General features: G+C 42.7%; 1 protein-coding gene and 1 long non-coding RNA gene across 2 annotated transcripts; both read left to right on the forward strand.

The window, feature by feature from the left end:
- The first annotated feature begins 13,681 nt into the window (after window positions 1-13,681).
- LOC149393627 (uncharacterized) lies at window positions 13,682-18,230 on the forward strand. The gene is made up of 2 exons (XM_089618096.1): window positions 13,682-14,431; window positions 18,195-18,230. Exons 1-2 carry the CDS (start codon window positions 13,682-13,684, stop codon window positions 18,228-18,230), a joined length of 786 nt encoding a protein of 261 aa, XP_089474222.1.
- A 24-nt stretch (window positions 18,231-18,254) lies between these two features.
- On the forward strand, window positions 18,255-18,816 carry LOC149393628 (uncharacterized). Its single transcript, XR_016299631.1, has 3 exons — window positions 18,255-18,299; window positions 18,376-18,645; window positions 18,767-18,816. It is a non-coding gene; the product is annotated as an uncharacterized LOC149393628 (long non-coding RNA).
- The last annotated feature ends 5,456 nt before the right edge of the window (window positions 18,817-24,272 follow it).

Consider the following 24,272-nt stretch of genomic DNA (forward strand, 5'->3'; position numbering starts at 1 on the left):
GGGGTTGTCTGGCTCGTTGCCGGACTCATCCCGGCGGCGGGAGCTTTGGTTGCTGCTCCTGCGACCATCGAAGTAATCTTCCACCCCCATGAAGGTTTTGGCTCGGTTCATTAACTCGGCCATCGTAGAAGGGACTCTGCCGACGATGGACTTTAGGAAGTCCCCAGTGCGCAAGCCCTGAATGATGGCTGTAATTGCGTCACTGTCGTCGAAGCGGTCAACCTTATTCGATTCTGCGGTGAATCGGGTGAGATACTGTCTCAAGGACTCGTTACTCTCTTGCCTGATTGACCATAAGTACATCTTGGTCTTCTTTTGGACCATCGATGTAGCAAATTGTGCTAGGAACATATCCTTCAGGTCTTTGAACGATTGGACGCTCCCTGGTCTTAAATTCTTAAACCACTCAAAACCGGGTCCGGTGAGGGTAAGACTAAAAGCCTGGCATAGAGCCCCAGGTGAGACGCCCTGCATCGTCATCCAAGTTTCGTAATGTTGGATATGATAGGTGGGATCAGTTTTCCCATTGTAATGAGGGAGATTCGGGAGTTTAAAGCTTCCCGTACACACCTCAGCAAGGATTTGGGCAGTGAAGGGTGAGGAATGTTCTTCTACGACCCCGTATGTATCACCGGCCAGGCCGCCCTAACGCAGATCACGTACTTCGTTACGAAGGTTGTGAATCATAGTGACGACATCGAGGCCAGTGTTGGGGGTCACTCCTTGTTTAGGAGGAGTCACCTGGCGCCTTTCATTCGACCCTTGAGCCGTGCGAGGGTCCCCATTGATTGGGGCCGCAGGGTTGTGACCCTTGTGAGCACTTAGCCTCTCTCGAAAGTCCTCGCCACGGTCGTTCCGTTGGGTGGTAAGCCGATCTCTATGATCCGGCCCGGTGGTATGGGGGCATGAGCTTCAAGCCACATGCCTCACCCGCCGAGTCGTCGGACCTTCCCTGACATTGCCTCTTTGACCGAGTTGGTCATGGGCCGAACGTCGGGATGTCTCTTCTTGAGAGGAGATCGGTATTGCCTTTGTTCTAGGCGGCGGGTTCGACGGACCGGCTTCGATCTCAACAGGGAGTTCCCCGTCCTTGGTGAGAGAAGTCTCGATGTCCGCCGAAATTTCCAAGCCTTCATAGTCAGGGCCATACTCATCTCCCTCATCCATAAGGTAATCGGAGTCCCCGTGGGGAGTGTTTTGCATAGGCGCCTTGCCCGCCAGTTGGCGGTGGTACCTTGCATTGGCTACCTTTAGCTGGCGGATTTTCTCCTCTATCTCAAGGATGCAGTCGTCCTGACCGTCCCGAGGCGGAGGGGGCGCGGGAGTGTGGCTCTCGTCATTGAGAGGCTCCTCGTCGCCTTGCGCACGAGAGCGCAGGAAGTATTTCTTCACACCAGTTACGTTTTCGGGGTTATTCCTGCCCTCAAAACGAACGGGTCGTTGACCACTCATGTCTTTCTCAAGTCGAGAAGAAAGGGGTCGAGCTATAGAAGGGATTTCGGGCTGTGTAAGTCGGGAAGTCCCCTCCTTCTAGCACCAAAATATTGTCACACGAAAATGAACAACGATTTAATACCTCGGGCGGTTCGATCCAAGGCCGGACCAAGTGACCACGCCCGGGCGAAAAATGGGAGCTCGTAGACCGAGCTGCACCCTCCAGACCCTGAGGTGTATTTTGGGGGGTGTGACCGTGCGAAAGGTTGGATGCCTACATACCCTTTAGTCGGGATCAGGTCAGAACGTAGTTCAATTTGAATGTCGGGAGCTATCTTGGGCTCGGAGGCTTGAGAATCCAAGGCTTTAGAGTAGGACCCGGCTCGTAGCTTCTAATGAAGACTTTAGAGGGGTCGCTTGCCTCGTAGCTCGGAGTTCTAGCTCAAGGGCCAAGAAGCAGGAGAGCAGTGTGTACTGCAGAAGCTCTGGTCGCAGAAGAGGAGCGCGCTCCCTCTCGTGGAGTGGGGTCCTTGTATTTTCTGAGCTGAGGGAGGAGGAGCGCGCCCTCTTGGAATTGTCACAAGAGCGCGGGGGGGAGGAGAGAATTCTCGAGTGAGAGAGGAGCGTTGGAGAGAATTGTTGTGGAATGAAGAGTTATGTTTTTCAATCCCCCTAATGGGGGGTATTTATAGTGTTGGAGGAGGCCTTGGGCCGCCTCCCTTGAGGCCCACCGGGTGGCCGGGAGCGGGGCGCGCGAGGCACAACGCCCGGACAGGCGCAGGGCGCGTCGTCTGGACGGGCGCGGGGCGGATGACGCCTAGACGGGTGCGGGGTGCCCGGCGAGGCAGTAGAGGCGCTCGGCCGGGGGAGCAGAGGCACCCGACAGAGGCAGCAGGAGCGCTCGCCCGGGGCAGCAGGAGCGCCCGGCCAAGGCAGCAGGAGTGCTCGGCCGGGGTAGCAGGGACGTCCGGCCGAGGCAGCAGTCGTGCTCGGCCGGGGTGCTGGAGCGTGCGCGGGCCGCGATGGCCGGGGCGCGAGAGCGCGAGCGAGCCGGGACGCCCGGGGCGCAGGGTGCGCGGGCCGGGACGCCCGGGGGCGCAGGAGCGCATGCGGGAGCGCGCGCTGGCCGGGACGGCCGGGGGCGCGGGAGGGGGCGCGGGCCGGGACGGCCGGGAGCGCTGGGGCACATGCTCAGGCCCATTGCGCCGGGGGTGCAAGTGCGCTCGGTCCTAGTGGGCCGGGGCCTATTGGACTTTCCGGCCGGCGAAGCCCGACCGGTTTTAAATTGTTTCTTGAATTTCCGATTTCCCGAAAACGACCGGTAACAACGTGATATTCATTCGTCTTAAAAATAGATTTGGTAAATTTATTAGATCTCCAAATCTACCATTTTGATTTTCATTTACAGTTTCCACGACAAAATAATGCTATGCCTTTTCTTTTCACACTACTAACTTTTTTGGGTTACGAGAATATTGTCCAGGTATATTCAAACTAAATCAATTCTATATATCAAATGAGGCTTGACATTCAAATTAATTAAAACTGAAAATAAATAAAAAGAGGCTTGACATTTTCATGCCGAAATTCAGAGATACATAGCCGCGACGATTTAAAGGTGTTTTTTTTTTCAAATTTTTAGAAAAAAACAGTATCCAATGTTGCTCATCAATTTAATTTAGTAACTCTTAAACGCGACAAGTCGTGGCTATATCCTCTATTATGCAACGTAAAATGCGAATCATTGCAACTATTATATACTTAGTAGTCCTATTCTTCCCATTATCTTCTCTCTTCCCTACTCCCACTCTCTAAAACATCTATCACAGCTCTGTCGTAAGCTTAGTCCTATCGGTTTATCTAACTTGCTCTCTATCCTACTCTCTTAGCGTAACCCTTACCCCCCCCCCCTCTCTCTATCTCTCTCTCTCTCTCTCTCTATCTATCTTTTGTTTATTTTCTCAATAAAAGACAAGTTTCAAATACAATTGATAGGACGGAACCCAAAGAACCGAACTTCCTCAAGCTAGTACTAGCCACGCTCTTACATATAAAATGAGTTGCTGAATATACTCCCCTAGGAACCCAGTTAATAACACAAAACTCATATGATATTACGACGTTTAGAATCCGACCGATAAGCTCCAGTCTAGACATCCTCGCTTCGATCTTAAACTTTCCATAACTTGCTTGTTGTCTTCCTCCACAAGAATCCAATTTGGCCACCATAACCGCCAAATAAACACCTGATAACTCAACCTCCAACGCTGATTTTGCTTCAACTTCATTATGCCTGAGGCATCGAGCGTCGCCGCTGCTGCCACGAGCAATCATACCAACTGCAACGCTTCCCTTACGAAAACCGGGGTTAAGATTGACCTTCACCAACTGGTGGAGGCCGTTGCCAAATGACCTTTCGCACGCACGATACAGAGATTACCCAGCCCGTCCCAATGCACATATCAACAATCTCCCATATGCGACGCCTTACCCACTAAATTTGCTCAAAGTCATGTAAGAGCTTATTCGTGGAGATGCGATCATTTCTCCAAGACTATATAGCCTCGACGATCATCGCCACCTTGCAAAAGAAACTCCCTCTCCGATATACGAAGACCGCTAATTGAGTGTCCCGGTCTAGAAGAATCACCCCCCCCCCCCCCCCCCCCATCCCTGATTTGTCTATGTTGGTATCCCACTGGACTCCGTTGCTAATACCAACAAAAGATGCCGAGCAAAATTACACTCAATGAAAAGATGGTGAGTCGATTCGTCCATTCTTAGACAAAAATCACAAAGAGCATCACTGAGCTCGAACATCTGACGTAGTCTTATTGTGTGAGTTTGAAAAAAGTCATGCCTCAGCCTCCACAATACAATTTTGAGACTTTCCGAGATTTTTAGCTTCTAAATTGTGCTCCAGATCTCCGCTTTAGGATTGAAGGAACAATATTCTAACACTACATCCGCTTTAGGATTGATAAATATTGACACTACATGTTTCACTAAATACTAGATGTCAAATTAGAATACCGATACTAACAATCACTCACGAACTAGGTGTATTACCACATCTCCATATTGGTATCGGTCACAAACAATTGCTCCGACACCAAATTGTTAGTGAAATACTCCTACTGGGAATACATAACCCTATAACCGTACGAAATATAAATAATTACACTATCTAGTATAATTAATTATATGATTATATGATCCAGATTTGTTTAAATGAGTAGTAAACACAAGAGAGAAATTAAAGCAACCAATTGTTAAGAGATGAAGTGAATATCATAACACTTACAGGTTTGGGTTCAACTACAGAAACTTCCAATCGAGTTCTTCAAGATCCAAATCTAAGGTCTTGTTACCCGAACTTCAAGCTTTGGTCTCCAGTCTTGAATCTTTGGGAACGACGAATGGACAATGTGTTGGAAAAAGAGGTTGGTATCAGACACGAACAATCGCTCTGATACCACTGGTTGGTGATTGTTCACCTTATCATAACCATGCGGAATAAATTAGTTACGCTACTGAGCTAACTAGCTAGTTAAGGTTATTTCACAAGATCTAGATTTATTTAATTGATATGAATCATGAGAGAGATTATCAAGAAACCGAAATAAAGAGACAAGTTATCCGGTCGTTTCACCAAGTCCAGATAGCCTCGACATCGTAGTCTTCCGAAACGTAATCTCCGGACGAACAAGAATACAGTGTGGGCACACTCTATTTAATCTCACAAGATCTGAATATGGACTTCCAGATCAACTCTTATTTTTCTAAGAATGGAATTAAAAAAATCCGAGGTAGAGAAAGAATATAAAGGAATCAGCCAATCTAGTGTTTTGGATGAAAATTTGCTCTTGCTTTTGGTGATTTTTTCTTTCTTTTAGACCCCTATTTATAGTGGTAGAAATGAGATATTCTAAGAATCTCCTAGAGATATTTTATTCTCATTTATTCTTTCCTATTTTTGTAGTTAAGGATGAACCGTTGGATCGTAACTACAAATCCTACTTTTTTCTCTCATACATCAGATCAGAATCTAGGATATTATATTTCCTTATTTTTCTCATATATTTAAGGAATTTAGATATTTGAGAATAATGAGGACAATATCTTATTTACTTCTTTAATAAAGGTCATATTTCTACCATAATTATTCTCCTAGATATTAGGAAATTGATTATAAGAGAGAATAAAGGAAAATATCTTATTTTCTTATTTAATAGAGAGATAATATCTCAACCATTATTATTCTCTCTTATCTAATTGAGTTATTAATACCCATAGTAGGCGCCCAACTTCATGTTCATGGGCCAAGGAATTTTCAATTTTACAATGTGCACAATTCCCAACTTACAATTCAATTAATTATTTACTTGATCCAACAATAAATAATCAATTCCACAATAAATATTTAATCTGGCAAATAGACAAATTTCCGAATGAATGCTGCTAAACAATTTACAACTGTGAGATTATAATAATAATCTTTATTATTACTAGAGTGTTCTTATCCATCTTTATCAGAGCCGAATCGGGGACTATGGATCTAGTAACATAAGCTCGTACAAATCCGATTAAAAGTTGAAATAGTCATTTTTCTTTTCTATCGATTTGTTCAATCTTGTTCAGTACTCCACAAATTAATCTACGACTGCACTCTCCTTATTACTAGTATATTTACTCATCGTGACGAGTGTCCACTGATCTAGTCAGTTCGTGATCAAGATCCTCCTGTTTCAATCCGTATCGAGTAATGTCAATTATTTCGTTATACTTTCTCGATACATATGTACCCTAAGCATCGTTGCTTCCTTAGCGAAAGATTCTTCCGTACATTACTTACTACGAAAGTGCTAGCAATCTACCAGTTCTAAAATCAACCATTTGGTGAGTGAACATTGACCTACTTTCACGAAGGCTGGATTCCATATGTGTCAACCACTTTCTTCTCAAATCACATTCCAGATTCCAAAGACATAAGTATCCCAGTGTCTCAGTAGCCTTTAAAGAATGAGTCAAAGAACCCTAGAAGTCCATGATCACTTCATGATTTAGATAAAGTCTCTTTGTGACCATCATAGCGACCCTAGTTAGTGTGTCGTAACGGTAGTTAAACGATATATCAACAAGCAAACCTGTCCAGACCATACACTTACCACAAGTGCAGAATGCTTTTACAAAGTGATCAACCGTCACTTGTGATCCACATATATGATTTTAGATACAGTTATCCAGGCATGTATTAAGCATCGATCATGTTTTAGCTCAGCGCCTGAACTTAGATGCCCATCATGTGATTCGATTTAATGCGGAGGCGGATGATAGTTGTTATTGATTCTTGTTGGCATTGGTGCCCATAAGAAGAGTAGTAGTCATTACTTATATACATTTGATGTAATAAAGTCTCACGAAGATTCTTGCTTGTAACTGCATAATAATTATGTAAAGGATAAACTTTTGAATCTCGCCGTTTGTAATTTACGGTTAATAAATGAGCTTTCGTGTGTTACAAGTAAGTTCTTGAATGAATTATGGACGTTGAAGTTTATCGAGTTAATTTAAATTATCTTCAGGTGATGGAAAATCTCGGAATAAATAAAGGATTTATCGAGTTCGTCTCGAATAATAAATTATTTTCCGAGGAAATATGCCGGAATTTAATTTAAGAAATAAATTCTCAAGGATGAGAATTATTTCCGAGAAACCTTAAATATATTTAAATTAATCAAGAACGAACGAGGAAAGTCTCGGTTTGAATAACTTAATTAAAAGTTCGAGCGAGTACGGGTTTTAGTGACAAAATTTTGTGACAAGGACATGATTATAACGTTTTTGGAGCTATTTGAGAATAAAAACGTGAGAGTGGGGTTGATTTTAGAAGATGGAGGAAAAGTGAATTTAATAAATAAATAATTTATTTTCCTGCTTCTCCAATGTTCTTTCCCCTTCTCTTTTCTTCTTCACGTGCAAAGAAGAAACTTGGTTGTGTTTGGTAGTTAACTCAAAAAGTTTTTTGTTTTTTGTTTTCTAATTTTTGTAGTTGTATTGAAAAACTGTTTTGTAGTTGTTTTCAAAAAGATGTTTGGTACAGTTTTCATTTTTGTTTTTGAGAAAGTGAAAAAACTGAAAAAAGTGTTTGGTATAGTTTTCATTTTTGTTTTTGAAAGAATGAAAAGAGAAGATGAGGAGAAAGATGAGAGAAGAGAAGAAATTTTTTTTCAAAAACACATTTTATTTGTTTTCAGTTTTCTTTACTTTTTTCCAAAACAACTTCAAAATTTTTTGAAATTTTTTTCCAAAAACACCTAACCAAACATGTTTTCAATTTTGGTTTTCAATTTTTTCAACCCAAAAACTAGAAAACAGTTTTTGAGTGAAGAAACAAACATGACTTATCTTCCTCTTCCTCACTATCGCGCGACCTGCAAGAAAGAAGGAACAAAGAAAAAAAAAAATTCAATCGCCGCCGCTCACCACTAGCCGCGCCACTCAGCCACCACCACCTCGTCCTTCCTTCTTTCTTCCTCGTCTTCCTCTCCTTCGTCGCTCTGCCTCTCGCGCAACTCACAGCCACCGCGCGCGCGCCTCGCCGAGGAGAAGAGTCGCCGCCGCCGAGTCGCCGTGGCCGCTGACCGAGGAAGGACACCGGAAATCAAGTGAGAACGTGCCGAGGAGATCGTTTTCATAGCAAGCAAGGTGAGGAAATTTCTTCTCCGAAATCAATTTTGAAGTTTAGGGATTTGGAATTTGATTTGGGGATTTCGAATTCTATGATGATTTCTGAAGAATTGAGGGTGATTAGTTGTTATTTGAACTTGAGATTTTTGATTTGTGATGTTGATGATTTGATTGGAAGCTTGAACTCAGTTTTGGTTTGAGTTGCTTGACCGTGAGTTTGTGTGGCCGTGTGTTGTCTTGGCCGTGTGAATCTCTTTGGCTGTGATTTCTGAAATGTTGTGTTGTTGTTATTTAGTGTTTTTCGGAGTAAATTCGGAGCTCGGAAGTTGTTATGGACGTTTGATTTTTGAGTTCTTGATGGAATTGTCGCGAATTTTAGCTTGGCCGTGTTTGTTGATTATTTTGGCCGTGAGAATGTTTTTGGGCTCGTTTTGTGTGAGTAGGTTGAATTTGTAGAATCATTTTGAGAGTTATTCAAGACTTGAGGTGTGACTCGTTGAGTTGTTTATGTGTCTTGGAAACGTTGGGTTGTTATGATTTGAGTTTGTAATTGATTTGGAAGATGGATTTGAATTTGAAATCGTTAGTTTGACCTGAGAATTTAGACTCGAATTTGGTTAGCGTGATTTGGAGAAGTGACATGAGTTTTGGTTATTGTGATTTTGAGATTTGAGAATTTGGGTTTGAAATTGATAGTTTGTGATTTGAGATTTGATGATTTGTTCGGGCTCGGGTTTTTGGTTAGCTCGTTTTTGAGGTTGAAATGTGAACTTTATGACAAGTTTACTTGATTTGTTGACAAGGTTATGGATTTTGTGACAAGTTATATTGGATTTGAGAATCGTGTTAGTGGTTCGATTTCGGTTTCTAAGTCGAGTCGAGAGTTGGATGTTATAATTGACTCGATATTCGTTTTCTGAATTTCACAGCTCAGTCACAGATCAGGTCGAGACGAGCGAGAGCCGGCGGAACTAAACGCGTGGAAGCTGGAAAGTTAGAGAATTCAGAACAGATTTTTAAAGCTCGATCTCACTCGTGAGTCGTTTATCGCTTTATAGCGTTAGACTCGAGTCTTGATTTTGGATTTGAGATTTGTATTCAAGGATTATTAATTATTTATTAAGAGATGTTTGAGAATTTAATTTTTGGTTAATTCATTTAGAATTCTCGGTTCGTACTATTTTCGGATTATTTCTTTAATTTATTTAAGACTCGTTAAAATAAGGATTTTGATTTTATTTCGTACTCATTCTCTGGTACGAATTCGTATGAGTCTTGAATAAGTTTAAATTCCGAAAAGCCGAGAAATAAGTGAATTAAATTCTCGAACCCCTGAACTGACTCGCAATGAATCCCGATAACGAACCTTAAGCTTGTCATCATCTCTCGAATCATTGACTAATGAGTTTCAACTTCGGGTTTTAGTTTCTCGATGCTTCGGAACGTGTTAACGCTTCAGGATGCGTAGTCTCGGGAAGCGTGTAAAGCAAGGGAACTCCGGAAGTCAACAGATTTTCAGACGATCTTTTCCGGGTAAGTGTGGAGACTTAAGTCAACTACATACCAAGGGAATAACCCTGTTTACGTGCATTATTGCTTGTTAGTAAACAAGAATAGGAAAAGCTTTAAAATCGAATAACCTCAAAGATTAAGGCTTCGGCCGCTTTTCCTGAAAACTTAGCGTGAGTTCGCTCAATAAGTTCAAACATGAGATTTGTGAAACCCAGCCTCTGATATGTGATATAATTTCCTTAGGCTGTGATTGACCCGTTAGAACGGGGGAGACAGGAGAGACGTGTTTAACTCTCGAATTCAAATCGAGGGTAGAAGTACCGGGAGTCATATCCCGAGTCTTCAACCTAAAACACTAACGAGCATAAATGGGAAATGAAATTTCTCTCAGGATTTATCCTGAGTCGCTCTCCTGTAAGTAGCATAGGTGTGTACTCTGAGTGCAGCAGAGTACCCGAACCTTAAAGAATTGTTGCGTCGATGGTACCAAAACGAAATAAACCCTGACGGGCTATGAGGGCCTGGGGGATGGCGCTGAGTACTCATTTATCGGGAAGTCGACCAAGAGTCGCACCCGATCTTAATGCCAGGTTATGAGGACCTGAAGGACGCACCTTGACGGGCTATGAGGGCCTGGGGGTTGCGCCGACGCCGAATGAAGTTGGTACCATTAGTGGATCCCAGACAGACGTTAAAACTCTTAGGCCGCCGGACGACTGCTGCTCGAAGTCTAAGGCTGGTCTCTTGTCGTTCTGAAGGTTATAGCGGGGGATGTGTGTAACCTTAAAGACGACAAGTACTAGTTAGAGTGTGTACACACGATTCATGCTCTAGAATTTGTTAGATTTGCATCCTTGCATTCTTATGTGCTTGTTTGCACGTCACATGTTATCACATGGCATTTAGTCGCTTTATTTTCTAAGTTAGACTCCCACTTGCTGAGTCAATCGACTCATAGTTTTATGACCCTTGGTAATGTAGAGAAGAGCAAGACGGCGATGTGAATAACAGAACTGAAGACGAAGACCGGACGTGTATCTCTTGACCTTTGGGCTAGTGGAGACTCACCCGGGATCAACCTCTTCTATAGCAATAACTAGATTTTGTTGAACCCCTTCCGTAAACTACGCTCCTAAAACTATCTCTTGTAATTATACGTAAACCCAGGAGCGGTTATGTAAATATTTAGAGTCGTAGTGAGACTCAAAGTTTGAATTGAGAAAAACGAAAAATTTACCCAGGTTTTTATATAACGACTCATAATACTTATATATTATCGTATTATGTTCAATATAAGTATTGCGATTATTATGTTAATTCTATTGATATGAGATATATTATTATATTGATGTTGTGACTTGTGACGTAACCCACCGTCGCGGCTCGTGAACCGGCGACGAGTGGTCGCGGGTCGTGACAAATTAATAAAAGTTGAAACTTTCATTCATACTACCTTGTTTGTTTTAAGCTTTATGATAAACCTTAGTCTTTAGTCCTTAAACAAACCTAACAATAAATGATGAGTCAAATATAGATTTGCATGAACAAACTCTTCATGGTTTGCTTAAATCAGCATATTCACAGTCTAAGGATCAAAGGTCTATTGATCTCAGTATGATTGTTAGGAGAATCTATGATGTCTGGTTATGAGACATAGAGAGTTGGAGACTCTATAGTTCTTCCTAGGTATCTTATGAAGATACTGAATTGACCAGTGCACTTCTAGAGACATTGTAAGAACAAACCATTTGACCTCTTCTGTCTTAGAGTCACTATGTATGAATTCCATCATGCTTACCTCAATCCTGAAATGACACATGTCATTTCATAGCTTACGTACTCTAATTTGAGAAAGTCAGAGTTCTAGATTCACTATGTGATATAGACAAGACCTATTAGTGACGTACTAAGTTATGAAGGTGTCATGAACAACTTTGTGAAGATCTCATAGCTATGGAATTCATGTACAAGATTGCCGAAATGCAATGTATATCACCTCATGCTTTGTTCCTTGGAATGTGAGTAAATGAACTGGCCATTGTCCGAATTGAGTCATGACTCTTTAGGATGAATCAATGTGACTTGTTAGCTCCTCGTCAATACATTGTTTCTAACTTATTCATAAGCGACAAAGGAGTTGAGGAAATAACAACTAGATGAGTAAAATGGTAATTTTGCAAATCCCATCTAGTTTATGATATTCATGAAGGGTAAACATAGATAATATTCAATGGATTCACTCACTACAATTAAGTAGAATCTTTTAGTAGAAAATATCACTACAAGAAATACCACATTTAGCGACGAAACTATTAGCGACGACTTAATCGTCGCTAACAAATCGTCGCTAATCACCCTTTTAGCGACGATAATATCGTCGCTAATATTTTGGTGCCACTAGTAGAAAAATGACTTTTAATGGTGCCTCTTTAATGACGTTAGTGAAAAAAAACGCCATTAAAAGTAATTATTGTATTTTCGAGATTGTGTTTAAAGCAAAAGACGAATTAGAGAGCGCCACGTCACTTTCGGAAGAGGTACAACAAAAAAATATTCATGGCGTTTATATTTGAAACGCCATTAAAAAATGTAAACCAACTATTGAATGCCATGTGGTTAAAATTATATATGATGATATTTAAAATAAAAACGCCATTAAAAATGTTAAAATTTCGCTGTCACTGTAGCGTATAATCCAATCAGCTGTTGACATGTGGGAATTGAATATATAATAGCGTTCCTTTTTCAAACGCCAATAAAAGATTTATACCAAGCCACGCGGCAGCCACACGGCTTTTTGTGGTTGGGTTAGAGTTGTAATGGCATGCAGAATTTGAACGCAATTAAAGATATGTTTAATTTATTTTTAACTCTCGGTTATAGACAAATACAGAACGCACTCCATTAAAAAAAATATCGCACTCTACCATATTCTGAAACACATGCCCAGACCAAGCGACTCCGACTCTCCGCTGCACATCGCCACCGGGTCTTGACGCTGCTTCTCGTCGCGTTGAGGATTTCTTCGAGGCGTTCGTCCCGACGCGATGCGAGTTCCGGTTGGAGCAGATCGAGAGTGGTGCCCATCGCGTGTTAAAGTCTGAAGAGTCGATGCGTGGCGCTCGCGAGGTCTTGACACCGGTAGCATGAGACGAGTGCGGCGAGCACAGATCTGACTCGCGATGGTGCTGCGAACCTCGATCTAGTTTCTTAGATCCCGAGATCTGTTTGGCTGATATGTTCGCTGGAACGACCTTCGCCACTCCGTGCGTGCATCTGGCGACCGGGTCTGGAGAGGATGGCGGTCGATCTTGCTCGAGATTGGCGATTCGCTCCGTGCGGTTGCCGACTCCGTTGAGCTGCTCCGACGCGTCGTCTTCCACTGGTGTGAACACCATTTTGTTCAGTCGATCGAGCTCCTGCTCCACATTGGTGAGGCCGCGATTCTCGGTCGCCGATTTGGCTCCGAGTTGTGGGTGCAGAACTTGTGGAGCTCTCAATTCCTCGATTCGCCTTTGGATTCTCGCATCCATTGCTCTAATCACCTCAGCCAGATCTTCAATCGTCATCTCTTTCTTCATATATTTTGATCTCATCTGTGTCGAAGGAGCTTGTTGAAATCGAGCTCGTCAGTTCGCCCTCCCGCGTCAGCTCGACAGCTCGCCCTTCCGCGTCAGCTCGTCAGTTCGCCCTCCCGCGTCAGCTCGTCTTTTCTCTTGTCTAGCGTGCTTTCCTCCTGACAAGCATGCCTCGGGAGTCCTCACTCCTTGGAACTCATTCCACATGGGAAATTGTCGCATTTATTTCTCATGTTATTTCCTATGACTTGTTCTCTGTGTATATTTATTATTCTCTATTTCCTAGAAGTAGTTATTACATGTATTTATTACACTCTCTCTTGTATCCACCATATGTATAAATAGGTGATACAAAATTCACATTAATAATAAGAAATATTCAAAGTCTCGGAACACTCTCTCTCTTCTCCGATTCTGTCTTTCTTCATCTTCTCTCCAGATTCGACTCTCTCTCTCTCGACTTCAACATGGTATCAGAGCAGAGAAAATCAATCACCATGAACACCACCACGCCCACTCAGTCTCAATCTGAATCCTTCTCCAAACATATCACGAGCCACAAACTCAATGGCCACAACTTCCTACAGTGGTCTCAATCCATGCTCATGTTCATATCGGGACGTGGTAAAGATGACTACCTCACAGGCGTGGCTACATCTCCAAAGACCGAGGATCCAGAATTTAAGAGTTGGAAGGCTGACAACATCATGGTAATGTCCTGGCTCATAAACTCTATGCATCCCGAAATTGGGGAAACCTTCCTCCTTTACCGAACGGCAGCAGAAATCTGGTTAGCAGCTAGAGAAATCTTCTCCAACTCAGAAGATATGTCCGAGCTGTTTGAAACTGAGAACACTCTCCACGACCTACGTCAAGGAGAGATGTCTGTTACTCAGTTCTTCAGCTCGCTCACACATCTATGGCAGAAGATCGACCTCTACGAACAGCACCAGTGGACCAGCTCCGAAGACTCAAAAATCTACCGCAGGATAGTGGAGACCAAACGTGTATTTAAACTACTATCCGGTCTCAACCAAGACCTTGATGAGGTCAGAGGTCGGATACTTAGTACAAAACCACTACCATCTCTTCGTGAAGCCTTCTCCGCGGTCAGACACGAGGAAAGCACGAGGAAAATCATGATGGGAGCTATCCAATCGAGCTCAATTCCGGGCTCATCCTCAGACTCGTCCGCCCTCGCCACGCATGGAGACGAAGTACTTGCAGCCCGCGTCTCAACAGAGAGACCTCGCAAACCTCGCCCCTATTGCGATCATTGCAGATGACCTGGACACCTACGAGAAACCTGCTGGAAGCTGCATGGGAAACCACCGAGCTCGAAGTCAACTCGAGACACTAAGGATTCGAACTCAGTCGGAAACTTAGTATCAACTTTGTCCACTGCCTCGACCTCGACCTCGACCTCGGACTCTCCCTTCAGCAATGATCAGATCGCTATTCTCCAAAAGCTTGTCCAACAAGTCCAACTCAGTGGAGAAACCTCCGGCATTGGTCCTCTAGGTAACTCTCCTAGAGCCGTCCATGTAAGCTCAGAGAATCCCACAGCATGGATTGTCGACTCCGATGCATCTGATCACATGACTGGTAATCGAAGTCTATTCACAACTTACTCCACTTGTAATAAAAGCATATCAGTCACCATCTCCAACGGAGCCAAGACTCAAGTCACTGGTATTGGCACCGTGGTCTTGACGAAATCCATGAGGCTAGACTCGGTGTTCTTTGTGCTTCAACTACAGTGCAATCTCTTATATGTGCATAAGTTCAACCAAGACTCTAAGTGCCGAACTATTTTTGATGAACGTTCATGTGTGTTTCAGGAACAGGTCACAGGGATACAGATTGGTAATGCCGAGCTGAGTACCGGACTCTATGTCATCAAGCCAAATCAGTCCGCCATGTGTCAGCTCGCCCAACATTCACCCCATCTCATTTTTTGGGAGAAGCAGTCCTCACAGCCACCTACCTCATAAACAGAATGCCATCTCGTGTCCTTGGCTATAAAATCCCATCCCAAGTCCTTCTAGAGTCATACCCTCACTCACGACTCATCTCAACTCTACCTACGAAAGTATTCGGCTGTTCAGTCTTCACCCATTCTTATGACCAAGGTAAACTTGATCCAAAATCTCTCAAGGGCATCTTCCTTGGCTATTCAGCAACTTAGAAAGGCTACAAATGCTATGAACCCCGGTCCCGTAAATTCATAGTCTCCATGGATGTATCATTTCATGAGTTAAGTCCTTACTTCGCCAATTCAGCTCGTCAGGGGGAGAATGATGGAGATGACTTCCCAAATTGGCTCATCATAAACGCAGAATTCAGCTCGCATCTTAGTCCATCTAGTTCGCTCCAAAATCCGACCTCACCAGTTCAAGAAATTCCCAGCTCGCCCCATAGTCCGACCTCACCTGTGCAAGAAATTCCCAGCTCGCCCAGTCCGACTCTGATCCCCAGTTCGCAAGCCTCTGAACCCTCTCCATGCGAACTGAACATCACCCAGAGTCTGGTACAAACTCGCAACCAAGATGTCTCTCCGAACCTGAACCACGACACTATTGAACAAGGTAACATCGAATCTCCAGACTTACCCATTGCAGTGAGAAAACCTGCTCGGTCGTGTGGTCAATACATGATGGAGGATTACGTGTACTATGGGAACTTATCTACGGGCTACCAAGCCTATGTGGCGAAGTTAGATGAAGGAAAAGTGCCGAACTCCATCGAGGAAGCCCTTCAAAGTCCCGAGTGGCGAGACGCAAGTCATGCTGAGATCCAAGCCCTCGAAAAGAATGATACATGGGATATCATCGAGCTACCACCAGGCAAGCGAACTGTTGGATGTAGATGGCTCTTCATCATCAAACATAATCCAGACGGCACAGTTGAGAGATACAAAGCTCGTCTTGTCGCAAAAGGGTACACTCATGCTTATGGCATCGACTACCAAGAGACGTTTGCTCCAGTCGCGAAGTTCAATACCATCAGAATCCTCCTTTCATTAGCAGCCAACTTAGATTGGCCTCTCAGTCAGCTCGACGTCAAGAATGCCTTTTTAAATGGCGAACTGGAAGATGAAGTCTACATGCAACTCCCACCAGGATTCGACAATGATCAAGGGACCAACAAAGTCTGCAAACTCAAGAAGTCTCTATACGGTCTAAAACAATCCCCACGAGCATGGTTTGGTAAATTCACCAATGTACTCAAGCGTTGCAACTATGAACAAAGTCAAGCCGATCCAACACTCTTCCCAAAGATCTCAACACAAGGCAAGCACACCATCCTGAGTGTGTATGTGGACGACATAGTCATCACCGGAGACGACCTAGAAGAGATCAGACTGAAGCAAACTTTGTCATCTGAGTTCGAAGTCAAGGACCTCGGCAGCCTACGATACTTCCTCGGCATGGAGGTAGCTCGATCAGAAAAGGGCATCTCTGTTTCCCAGCGCAAGTACACGTTGGACCTCCTAAAAGAAACTGGCATGCTTGGCTGTAAACCAGTTGACACTCCGATGGATGCCATTGTGAAACTTCTAGCTCACACCACCGAGGCCGCCACCGACAAAGAAAGATTTCAGCAGCTCGTAGGAAAACTCATCTACTTAACTCACACGAGACCGGATATTGAATTCGCAGTGAGTATTGTAAGTCGATTCATGAGTAATCCCTCGGAAACTCACATGGACGCAGTCATGAGGATTCTCTAATACCTCAAAGCTGCCCCAGAGACTGGTCTCTCCTTCAAGAAAAGACGAAGCCGAGGTGTCGAAGTGTTCACATATGCGGACTGGGCCGGATATGTTCCAGACAGACGATCAACATCAGGCATGTGCACATACGTTTGGGGAAATCTTATTACCTGGCGAAGCAAGAAGCAGTCCGTGGTCTCAAGAAGTAGTGCTGAAGGCGAGCTCAGGTCTTTAGCAAGCAGAGTATGTGAAGGCATCTGGCTGAAGAGAGTTCTCGACGACCTCATGATCATCATCGAAGGTCAAATCAAGCTCTTTTGCGATAATCAAGCAGCTCTCAGCATAGCCAAAAATCCAGTCCATCATGACAGAACAAAACATATCGAGATCGACCGATACTTCATCAGTGAAAAGATTGAAGAAAAAATAATCGATATGGAATACGTTCCATCAGGTCATCAGCTCGCCGACATTCTCACCAAAGCCCTTCCTCGAACAACCTTCTCCGAGCTATGTAGCAAGCTCGACCTCCTCAACATATACAGTCAAGCTTGAGGGGGAGTGTTGAAATCGAGCTCGTCAGTTCGCCCTCCCGCGTCAGCTCGACAGCTCGCCCTTCCGCGTCAGCTCGTCAGTTCGCCCTCCCGCGTCAGCTCGCCAGCTCGTCAGCTCGTCCTTTCTCTTGTCTAGCGTGCTTTCCTCCTGACAAGCATGCCTCGGGAGTCCTCACTCCTTGGAACTCATTCCACATGGGAAATTGTCGCATTTATTTCTCATGTTATTTCCTATGACTTGTTCTCTGTGTATATTTATTATTCTCTATTTCCTAGAAGTAGTTATTACATGTATTTATTACACTCTCTCTTGTATCCACCATATGTATAAATAGGTGATACAAAATTCACATTAATAATAAGAAATATTCAAAGTCTCGGAACACTCTCTCTCTCTTCTCCGATTCTGTCTTTCTTCATCTTCTCTCCAGATTCGACTCTCTCTCTCTCTCAACTTCAACAGAGCTGAGTCGTTTCCCTGTGTTGAAGGAGCTTCTAGATCTGGACGAAGAACTGTCTTCGTCGATGATGTCGACCGAAGGCTCGTCGGACTCGTGGTGGTCGCCGAGGGCGTCGCAAGGGTGCTCTCCAGGCGAGATAACGACATCCATTTCGCGGTGGAGCGGCGAAGCTCGTCGATCTCCGCATCGAGACGTGTTTCCATTGCCCGAACAAACTGTACAACTTCTTCATCTGTCATTTTTTTTTCAGGTTACTCTTAATGAAAGCACCAGTGATAGAAAATAGTATCCTTCGAGTCGAGATAGAACTCCCAAAAGAAGCACAAATGAACGCGTCATCAGGGAAATCGAAGAGGTTCTCGGTCTCAACGTCTCTGCTCTGTGACTTCTCTTTTCCAAGCTCACGCTTAGTTTCTACTTTCTACATTCAGGAGAGCCCGAAATAAAATTGTGGATGCAGTCTTAACGTACCTTCCTCATCTCTACCATGTCCAAGGACGAGAAAATCTATAGAGCTTTCATTCCAAGGACTGGAACGCCAACACAACTTTCATTCCAATGGCGAAATAGGTTAGGTTTTCAATGTCTTCATCTTTCTAGATTCTGTTTGGTTTTGTTTGTATTAGATTTAATTTTTTTTCTTCCTATTTGCTTGAGCACAAAAAAATCTGATGTGATCGCCGCTGCTTATGCCAAATAAGGTGAGAATGAAGGCCCAAAATTGATCTTCTTTATTTTATTTTTTTTATTTTTTCCCTGTTATATATGAATTAAAATATTTTTCTGTTCACATTTTCTATCTGTCTCTCTCTTTCTCAAAAGCTTCTTTGTCCCTTGCTGCTCCCACACTTGACAGCTTGGTGAAGTCGGTCCTGTCCTGTGCCCGGTTTCAGCTTCTGAGCATCTACTCCCATTCTGAGTACTGCAACGGGGGTTTTGCCTTCGATTATCAATGTTATGTTTCATTTACGGATATCTATAAGTGGTGTTCTTATAAAGGCCAAACCACGCATGTCGAAGAGCTAATACTTCGGTGGATATTAGTACAAGCTCTAAGTGTTTCTGTTCATCAGAACCGTCTTGCATCGAAAGCTCATCCGTACTAGCGGGTACCTATTACTCAAACTTCTTTTTCTCATGCCTATATATAACTTGAATTGCCTAATGATATCACTTTGAGACCTGTCATCTATACCTTCAATGCTTTCATTCTTTGTTTTATTTAAGGTATGAAACTCCACAACCGCTCCAATGGACTTTTCTGCTCCGCTTCTTCTCTTTGCCAATTGACAACAAAACTCACTCACAGTTTTTGCATTCGAGCAATCAAATTGTGGTAGCGGTATCAACACAATTGCCTCATCTATGTCATGTACAAGGGTGGGAACGTCTTCCATTGCAACAGCAAAACAGGTTTTGTGTTCTACTTCTTGTTTCTAGGCTGTACCTTTTTTCTTTCTTTTTTAAATATAATACCCAGGTTTGACTTTTTCCCATTTGAATGAGCCGAAGCAAATCTGATGTGATTGCTGTGTATGAAACATAAATCAACGGTCTGCATGTAAAGCTATATTTATTTAAACGCAGGCATAACACAGATAAGAAAATATCATGAATGGTAACAGGGATGATAGAAAATTGTTCTTCATTTTCATTGATTTTAATTCATGCTTACCCCCAATTCATTACATCAGTCTTATATATGTCATGCTTACCCCCAATTCATTACATCAGTCTTATATATGATTCCTGTTTCTATTATTACCATATTGACACACTTCTTATTGTGATTTTGTCTGTATAGGGTTTGACGGAGTTGAGATTCACGGGGCACACGGCTATCTTATCGATCAGTTCATGAAAGACCAAATCAACGACCGCACCGACGATATTTCGTCCTTATTAAATTCTCGAGTTTTCAAAATTGCATCAAACTTGTAAGTATTATTATCTAAGTATTTATAAGAGAAACAATGAAGGATATGTGAGCCATAGTTAAAACTTTTGAATGTGACGATGGTGTGAGTCATAGAACTTTTGTAGACTTTCATAGTTAGAAATGTGTTTTTTCTAACTTAGACACTTTGAAGAATTATGGTATTATGGATAACAAAACTATAATGGTTTTTATTTTTATTTTTGGCGTTGAAAACTATATTTTGCTGGTATGTATTACAATGGATTATTACTGTTTTTATGTTTTTTAGGTGCAGGAAATAATCGGTTAAATTTTTTTGTGTACATATTCTTAAATTAAAAAAAATTATTTGATGGCATTTCATTGAAAAACGCCATCAAAGTGTAGCTGACATTGGAAGAATTTTTAATGGCGTTTAAAAAATGAAGGACATTAAATGTCCCAGTGTTCACGTGGCTGCTGACATGGCAACACTTTTAATGGCGTTTAAAAAATGAAAGCCATCGTAGACTTTTAATGACGCCTCTTTTAATGGCGCTTATAAAGTGCCATTAAATATATTTAATGGCGCATTTTGAACACCATTTTGAACGCCATTAAAGGCCATTTTGAACACCAAAAATATTAAAGGTTGGCGGCAAAGATAATTAGCGACGAATTTATCGTCGCTAATTCTTTTTTGTCGTCGCTAAGTTCGCGGGAAAATCATTAGCGACGAATTTATCGTCGCTAATGATTTTGAATTCATTTAGCGACGATAATATCGTCGCAAATAATGTAGAATTAATTTCGAATTTTAAAGAGGGAAAAATCCCATCCAATTTAATTAAGACGAAAACATTTAGCGACGATTTTCTCGTCGCTAAATATTTTTTTGTCGTCGCTACACAATTAGCGACGAAGAAATCGTCGCTAAATGTTTTCGAATTTTGACAAATTTTAAAGAGGGAAAAATCCCTCCCATTTAATTAAAACGAAATGATTTAGCGACGATTAAATCCTCGCTAAATATGTGAAATTTACTATTAGCGACGAATAAATCGTCGCTAAATGCCTGGTGATTTAAGTTCATTTAGCGACGATTTTAAATCAATTAGTGACGATTTTATCGTCGGTAAATGTCTTTAAATACCAGATCGCGACCCAGTTCCCTCATTCGCTCCCAAACCCTAAAATCCCCATTTTTCCCTCTGGTTTCTCCTCCTCCAACGTGTGCTGCCGACGCCGATCTCTACCTCCCCGGTAAGTCTCTCTCTCATCACTTCTCTCTCTCTCCTCACATCTCTCTCCTTACCTCTCTCTCTCCCGTTGCAGCTCCTCCGCCGCTCCGCCACTACTCCGCCGCCGACGCCGTAGCTGCTTCCCCGCCGACGCCTTCCCGCGCGCTCCCCGCTTCCCCGCTTCCCCGCCGTCTTGTCCTTGACCGAACATACATCGGTAAGTTTTTTTTTATAACTTTATATCTATATAAATATATATATTAATTATTTATAGAATTAATATATTAGTTATTTATATATATATAACTTTATTTATATATTAGTTATAAATATAAATGAATTAATTAGTTATAAATGTAAATGATTTAATTAGTTATATTTACATAATTTATATTTATAGAATTATATATTTGTTATAAATTTTATAAATTATAAATGAATTAATTAGTTATAAATGAGTTATATATTTGTTATAAATTTTATAAATATTTAAATTAGTTTTGTTTACACAAATATTTAAATTCGTTATAAATTTTAATATTAGGTATAAATATTAAAATTAGTTATAAATATTTATATTAGGTAAAATTATGTAAAAACATGTAAAAACAATTAGTTAGTTTATGTAAATTAAATGGAATTGTATTTAATTCTTCTTAGAAATGATTAAAAATGTGAATTTAATTAGTTGATTTGGATTATGAATTTTAATAATCGAACCACTGAGGTTGGATTTATTGTTAGTTTTAGGATGTTTCTATGCAGGTTTTAAAGTTAAAGGCTTGATGCCGGGTTGTTAAGTTTATAGGGGAGGTTCTGCCGAAATTTCGGTAGGATCGTGAAATTATAAAATAAAATCCGAAAACTACTAAATTTTGAAATGTTCAATCTATAGGTAAAATGAGTTATCCAAATAGGAATTGGATAATCGAGGACCAACGTTTAAGCGTTGAGTTTGCGGCTGGCATGACAGAGTTCATGGCAATGGCCCAACAACACATAAATTTCGAAGGACGAGTTAAGTGTCCATGCAAGAGGTGTAACAACATGTTGATGAAAAAAATTCCTGATATAGAGAATCATCTCTTTATCTGAGGATTTAAGAGGAATTACACGAGGTTGAACTTTCACGGGGAGGAAGAAGATGACATAATGCAGTATCAGACGGATTACAGAGGAGGAGGCGGGATGTTTGATGCTGTACACGATATCTTAGATCACAACGATGTAGACGGTGACGATGACAATATTGACCCGAATGCAGAATACCAGAGTGGACAGTTCGATGACCTTTTCAGCGACCTGAACACAGAATTATGGCCGGGTTGTACGGAGTATTCGTCACTCTCATTTGTTGTCACGTTGATGCATTTGAAAGTGATGAACAAGTGGACGAATAAGTCGTTTGATCAGCTACTGAAAGTACTGAAAAAATCTCATCCGATTGGCAACACAATTCCAGAGTCACACTATGAAGCAAAGGCGAAATTGCGTCGATTTGGTATGGGTTACGAGCCGATTCACGTCTGCAAACACGATTGCGCGTTGTTTTGGAAGGAGAACGCCAATCTAGACGAGTGTCCAGTTTGTAATGAAAGCCGGTGGCTGAGGAAAGACGGTGGAAAAAAAGTAGCGCATAAAGTGTTGCGCTACTTTCCACTGAAAGATCGACTTAAGCGACTGTACGCGAGTCGGCACACAGCTCTAGAGATGCAGTGGCACTAGAATGAACGCATTAAGGAGGATGGTGTACTGCGACATCCTGCAGACGGAGCAACGTGGAAGGAGATTGACCGAAAATATCCCATGTTTGCGGCAGAACCGAGGAACGTCCGGCTTGGACTTGCCGCCGATGGTTTCAACCCATTTGGTACAGTATGTGGCCGATAGAAGAAGATGATTTGTCAGACGACGATGATTGATAGTATATAACTTTTTTCATTTACTTACTAAATTAACTGATTTAAATCATTACGAATGCATAACTAAATAAATTTTGTTTAGAATTTCAAATGGCTGCGGCTACAGGAGCTGGAGGCAGCGGAGGCGGGGATGACTTCTTAGCTCTTCTCCCGAATTATTGCCAGTCGGCGCCTGTACGTGATGGCGTCGAAGAAGAAGACGAGGATATCGAACCAGCCATGCGTGGGCCGACGGTCGGTCTTCGATCTGAGCGTGCACGGCACCCCGGGGTGAAGGAAGTCGTTATTTATAACGAGGAGTTTCAGTCGTTCTTGCAGCCAGAGCGCGAGATGGATCCGGATCTTGCGACGTTCGCGAACACGCTCGGGTTGGTCGTCCGAGACAATATCTCGCCTACGGTCCCAAGGTGGATGAATGCGAACGTGGGGCCGGCGAAGGAGGCCGAGATCCGAGCAGCGATTCGAGACAAGTACGACATTCGAGTCGATGGTGATGCAACCGGGAAGAAGAAGGAGATTGTCGATGCGGCAATCATTCGAGACGCGAAGACTCGTCTTCACGATTGGAGGCATACCTTGCGGTCATGGTTCGACATCGACTGCAAGAGCAGCGTACAGGTGGCGCGGTCGCTGAAACGGAGGACCGTTAAGCTCGACACCGAATGGGAGACGCTGATACAACGATATACGAGCGATGAATTTAAGGTAATCAAATCATTTACGTTAAATATGTGTTTACCCTTTTATTAAACGATTTGTTATTTACGTGTACGTTTACTTATATTACAGGCCATACAAGCGAAGAACAAGGCGAACCGCGCGAAGAAGAAGACGAAGACTCGACAGGGGACGATTGGGTTCTCGACCCACCGCATGAAGAACGTAAGTTTTATGTTTATATGATACATCAAATCGTTAAAATTATCTAACACTTGAAGTTTTGTTTACATGCAGAAGAGCGCCAGGATATATCTCCCAGGAGGTGTTCACGTCGCATCCAGGATATATCTCCCAGGAGGTGTTCACGTCGACCATCGCCTCGTTCGCCGAGGCAATATAGAGTCAGGTGCCCGGCCTCAACCTGAGCTTGTTTATGCCTCAATTTTCGCAGAGTTCGCAGCACGCTACGTCATCCCACAGCCAGCAGACTCCGACGGTTGGCGTCCACACTCCGACGCCCGGCGTCCACACTCCGACGGGCGGCCAACAGAGGACTCCCGGCGCCAGCCAGCAGACGACGCCCGGCAGACCAAGTCAGTCTACTGATC

This window comes from Urtica dioica, chromosome 6 (assembly GCF_054948205.1).
Source record: "Urtica dioica subsp. dioica isolate 48M chromosome 6, U.dioica_male_clone48M_v1_H2, whole genome shotgun sequence".
Classification (NCBI taxonomy): Eukaryota; Viridiplantae; Streptophyta; class Magnoliopsida; order Rosales; family Urticaceae; genus Urtica; species Urtica dioica.

Coding starts and splice junctions, on each gene's coding strand:
- LOC149393627 (XM_089618096.1), top strand. CDS start 13,682: ATGGTATCAGAGCAGAGAAAATCAATCACCATGAACACCACCACGCCC. Junction 14,432..18,194: donor TCGCCACGCATGGAGACGAA/GTACTTGCAGCC, acceptor TTTTTTTTTCAG/GTTACTCTTAATGAAAGCAC.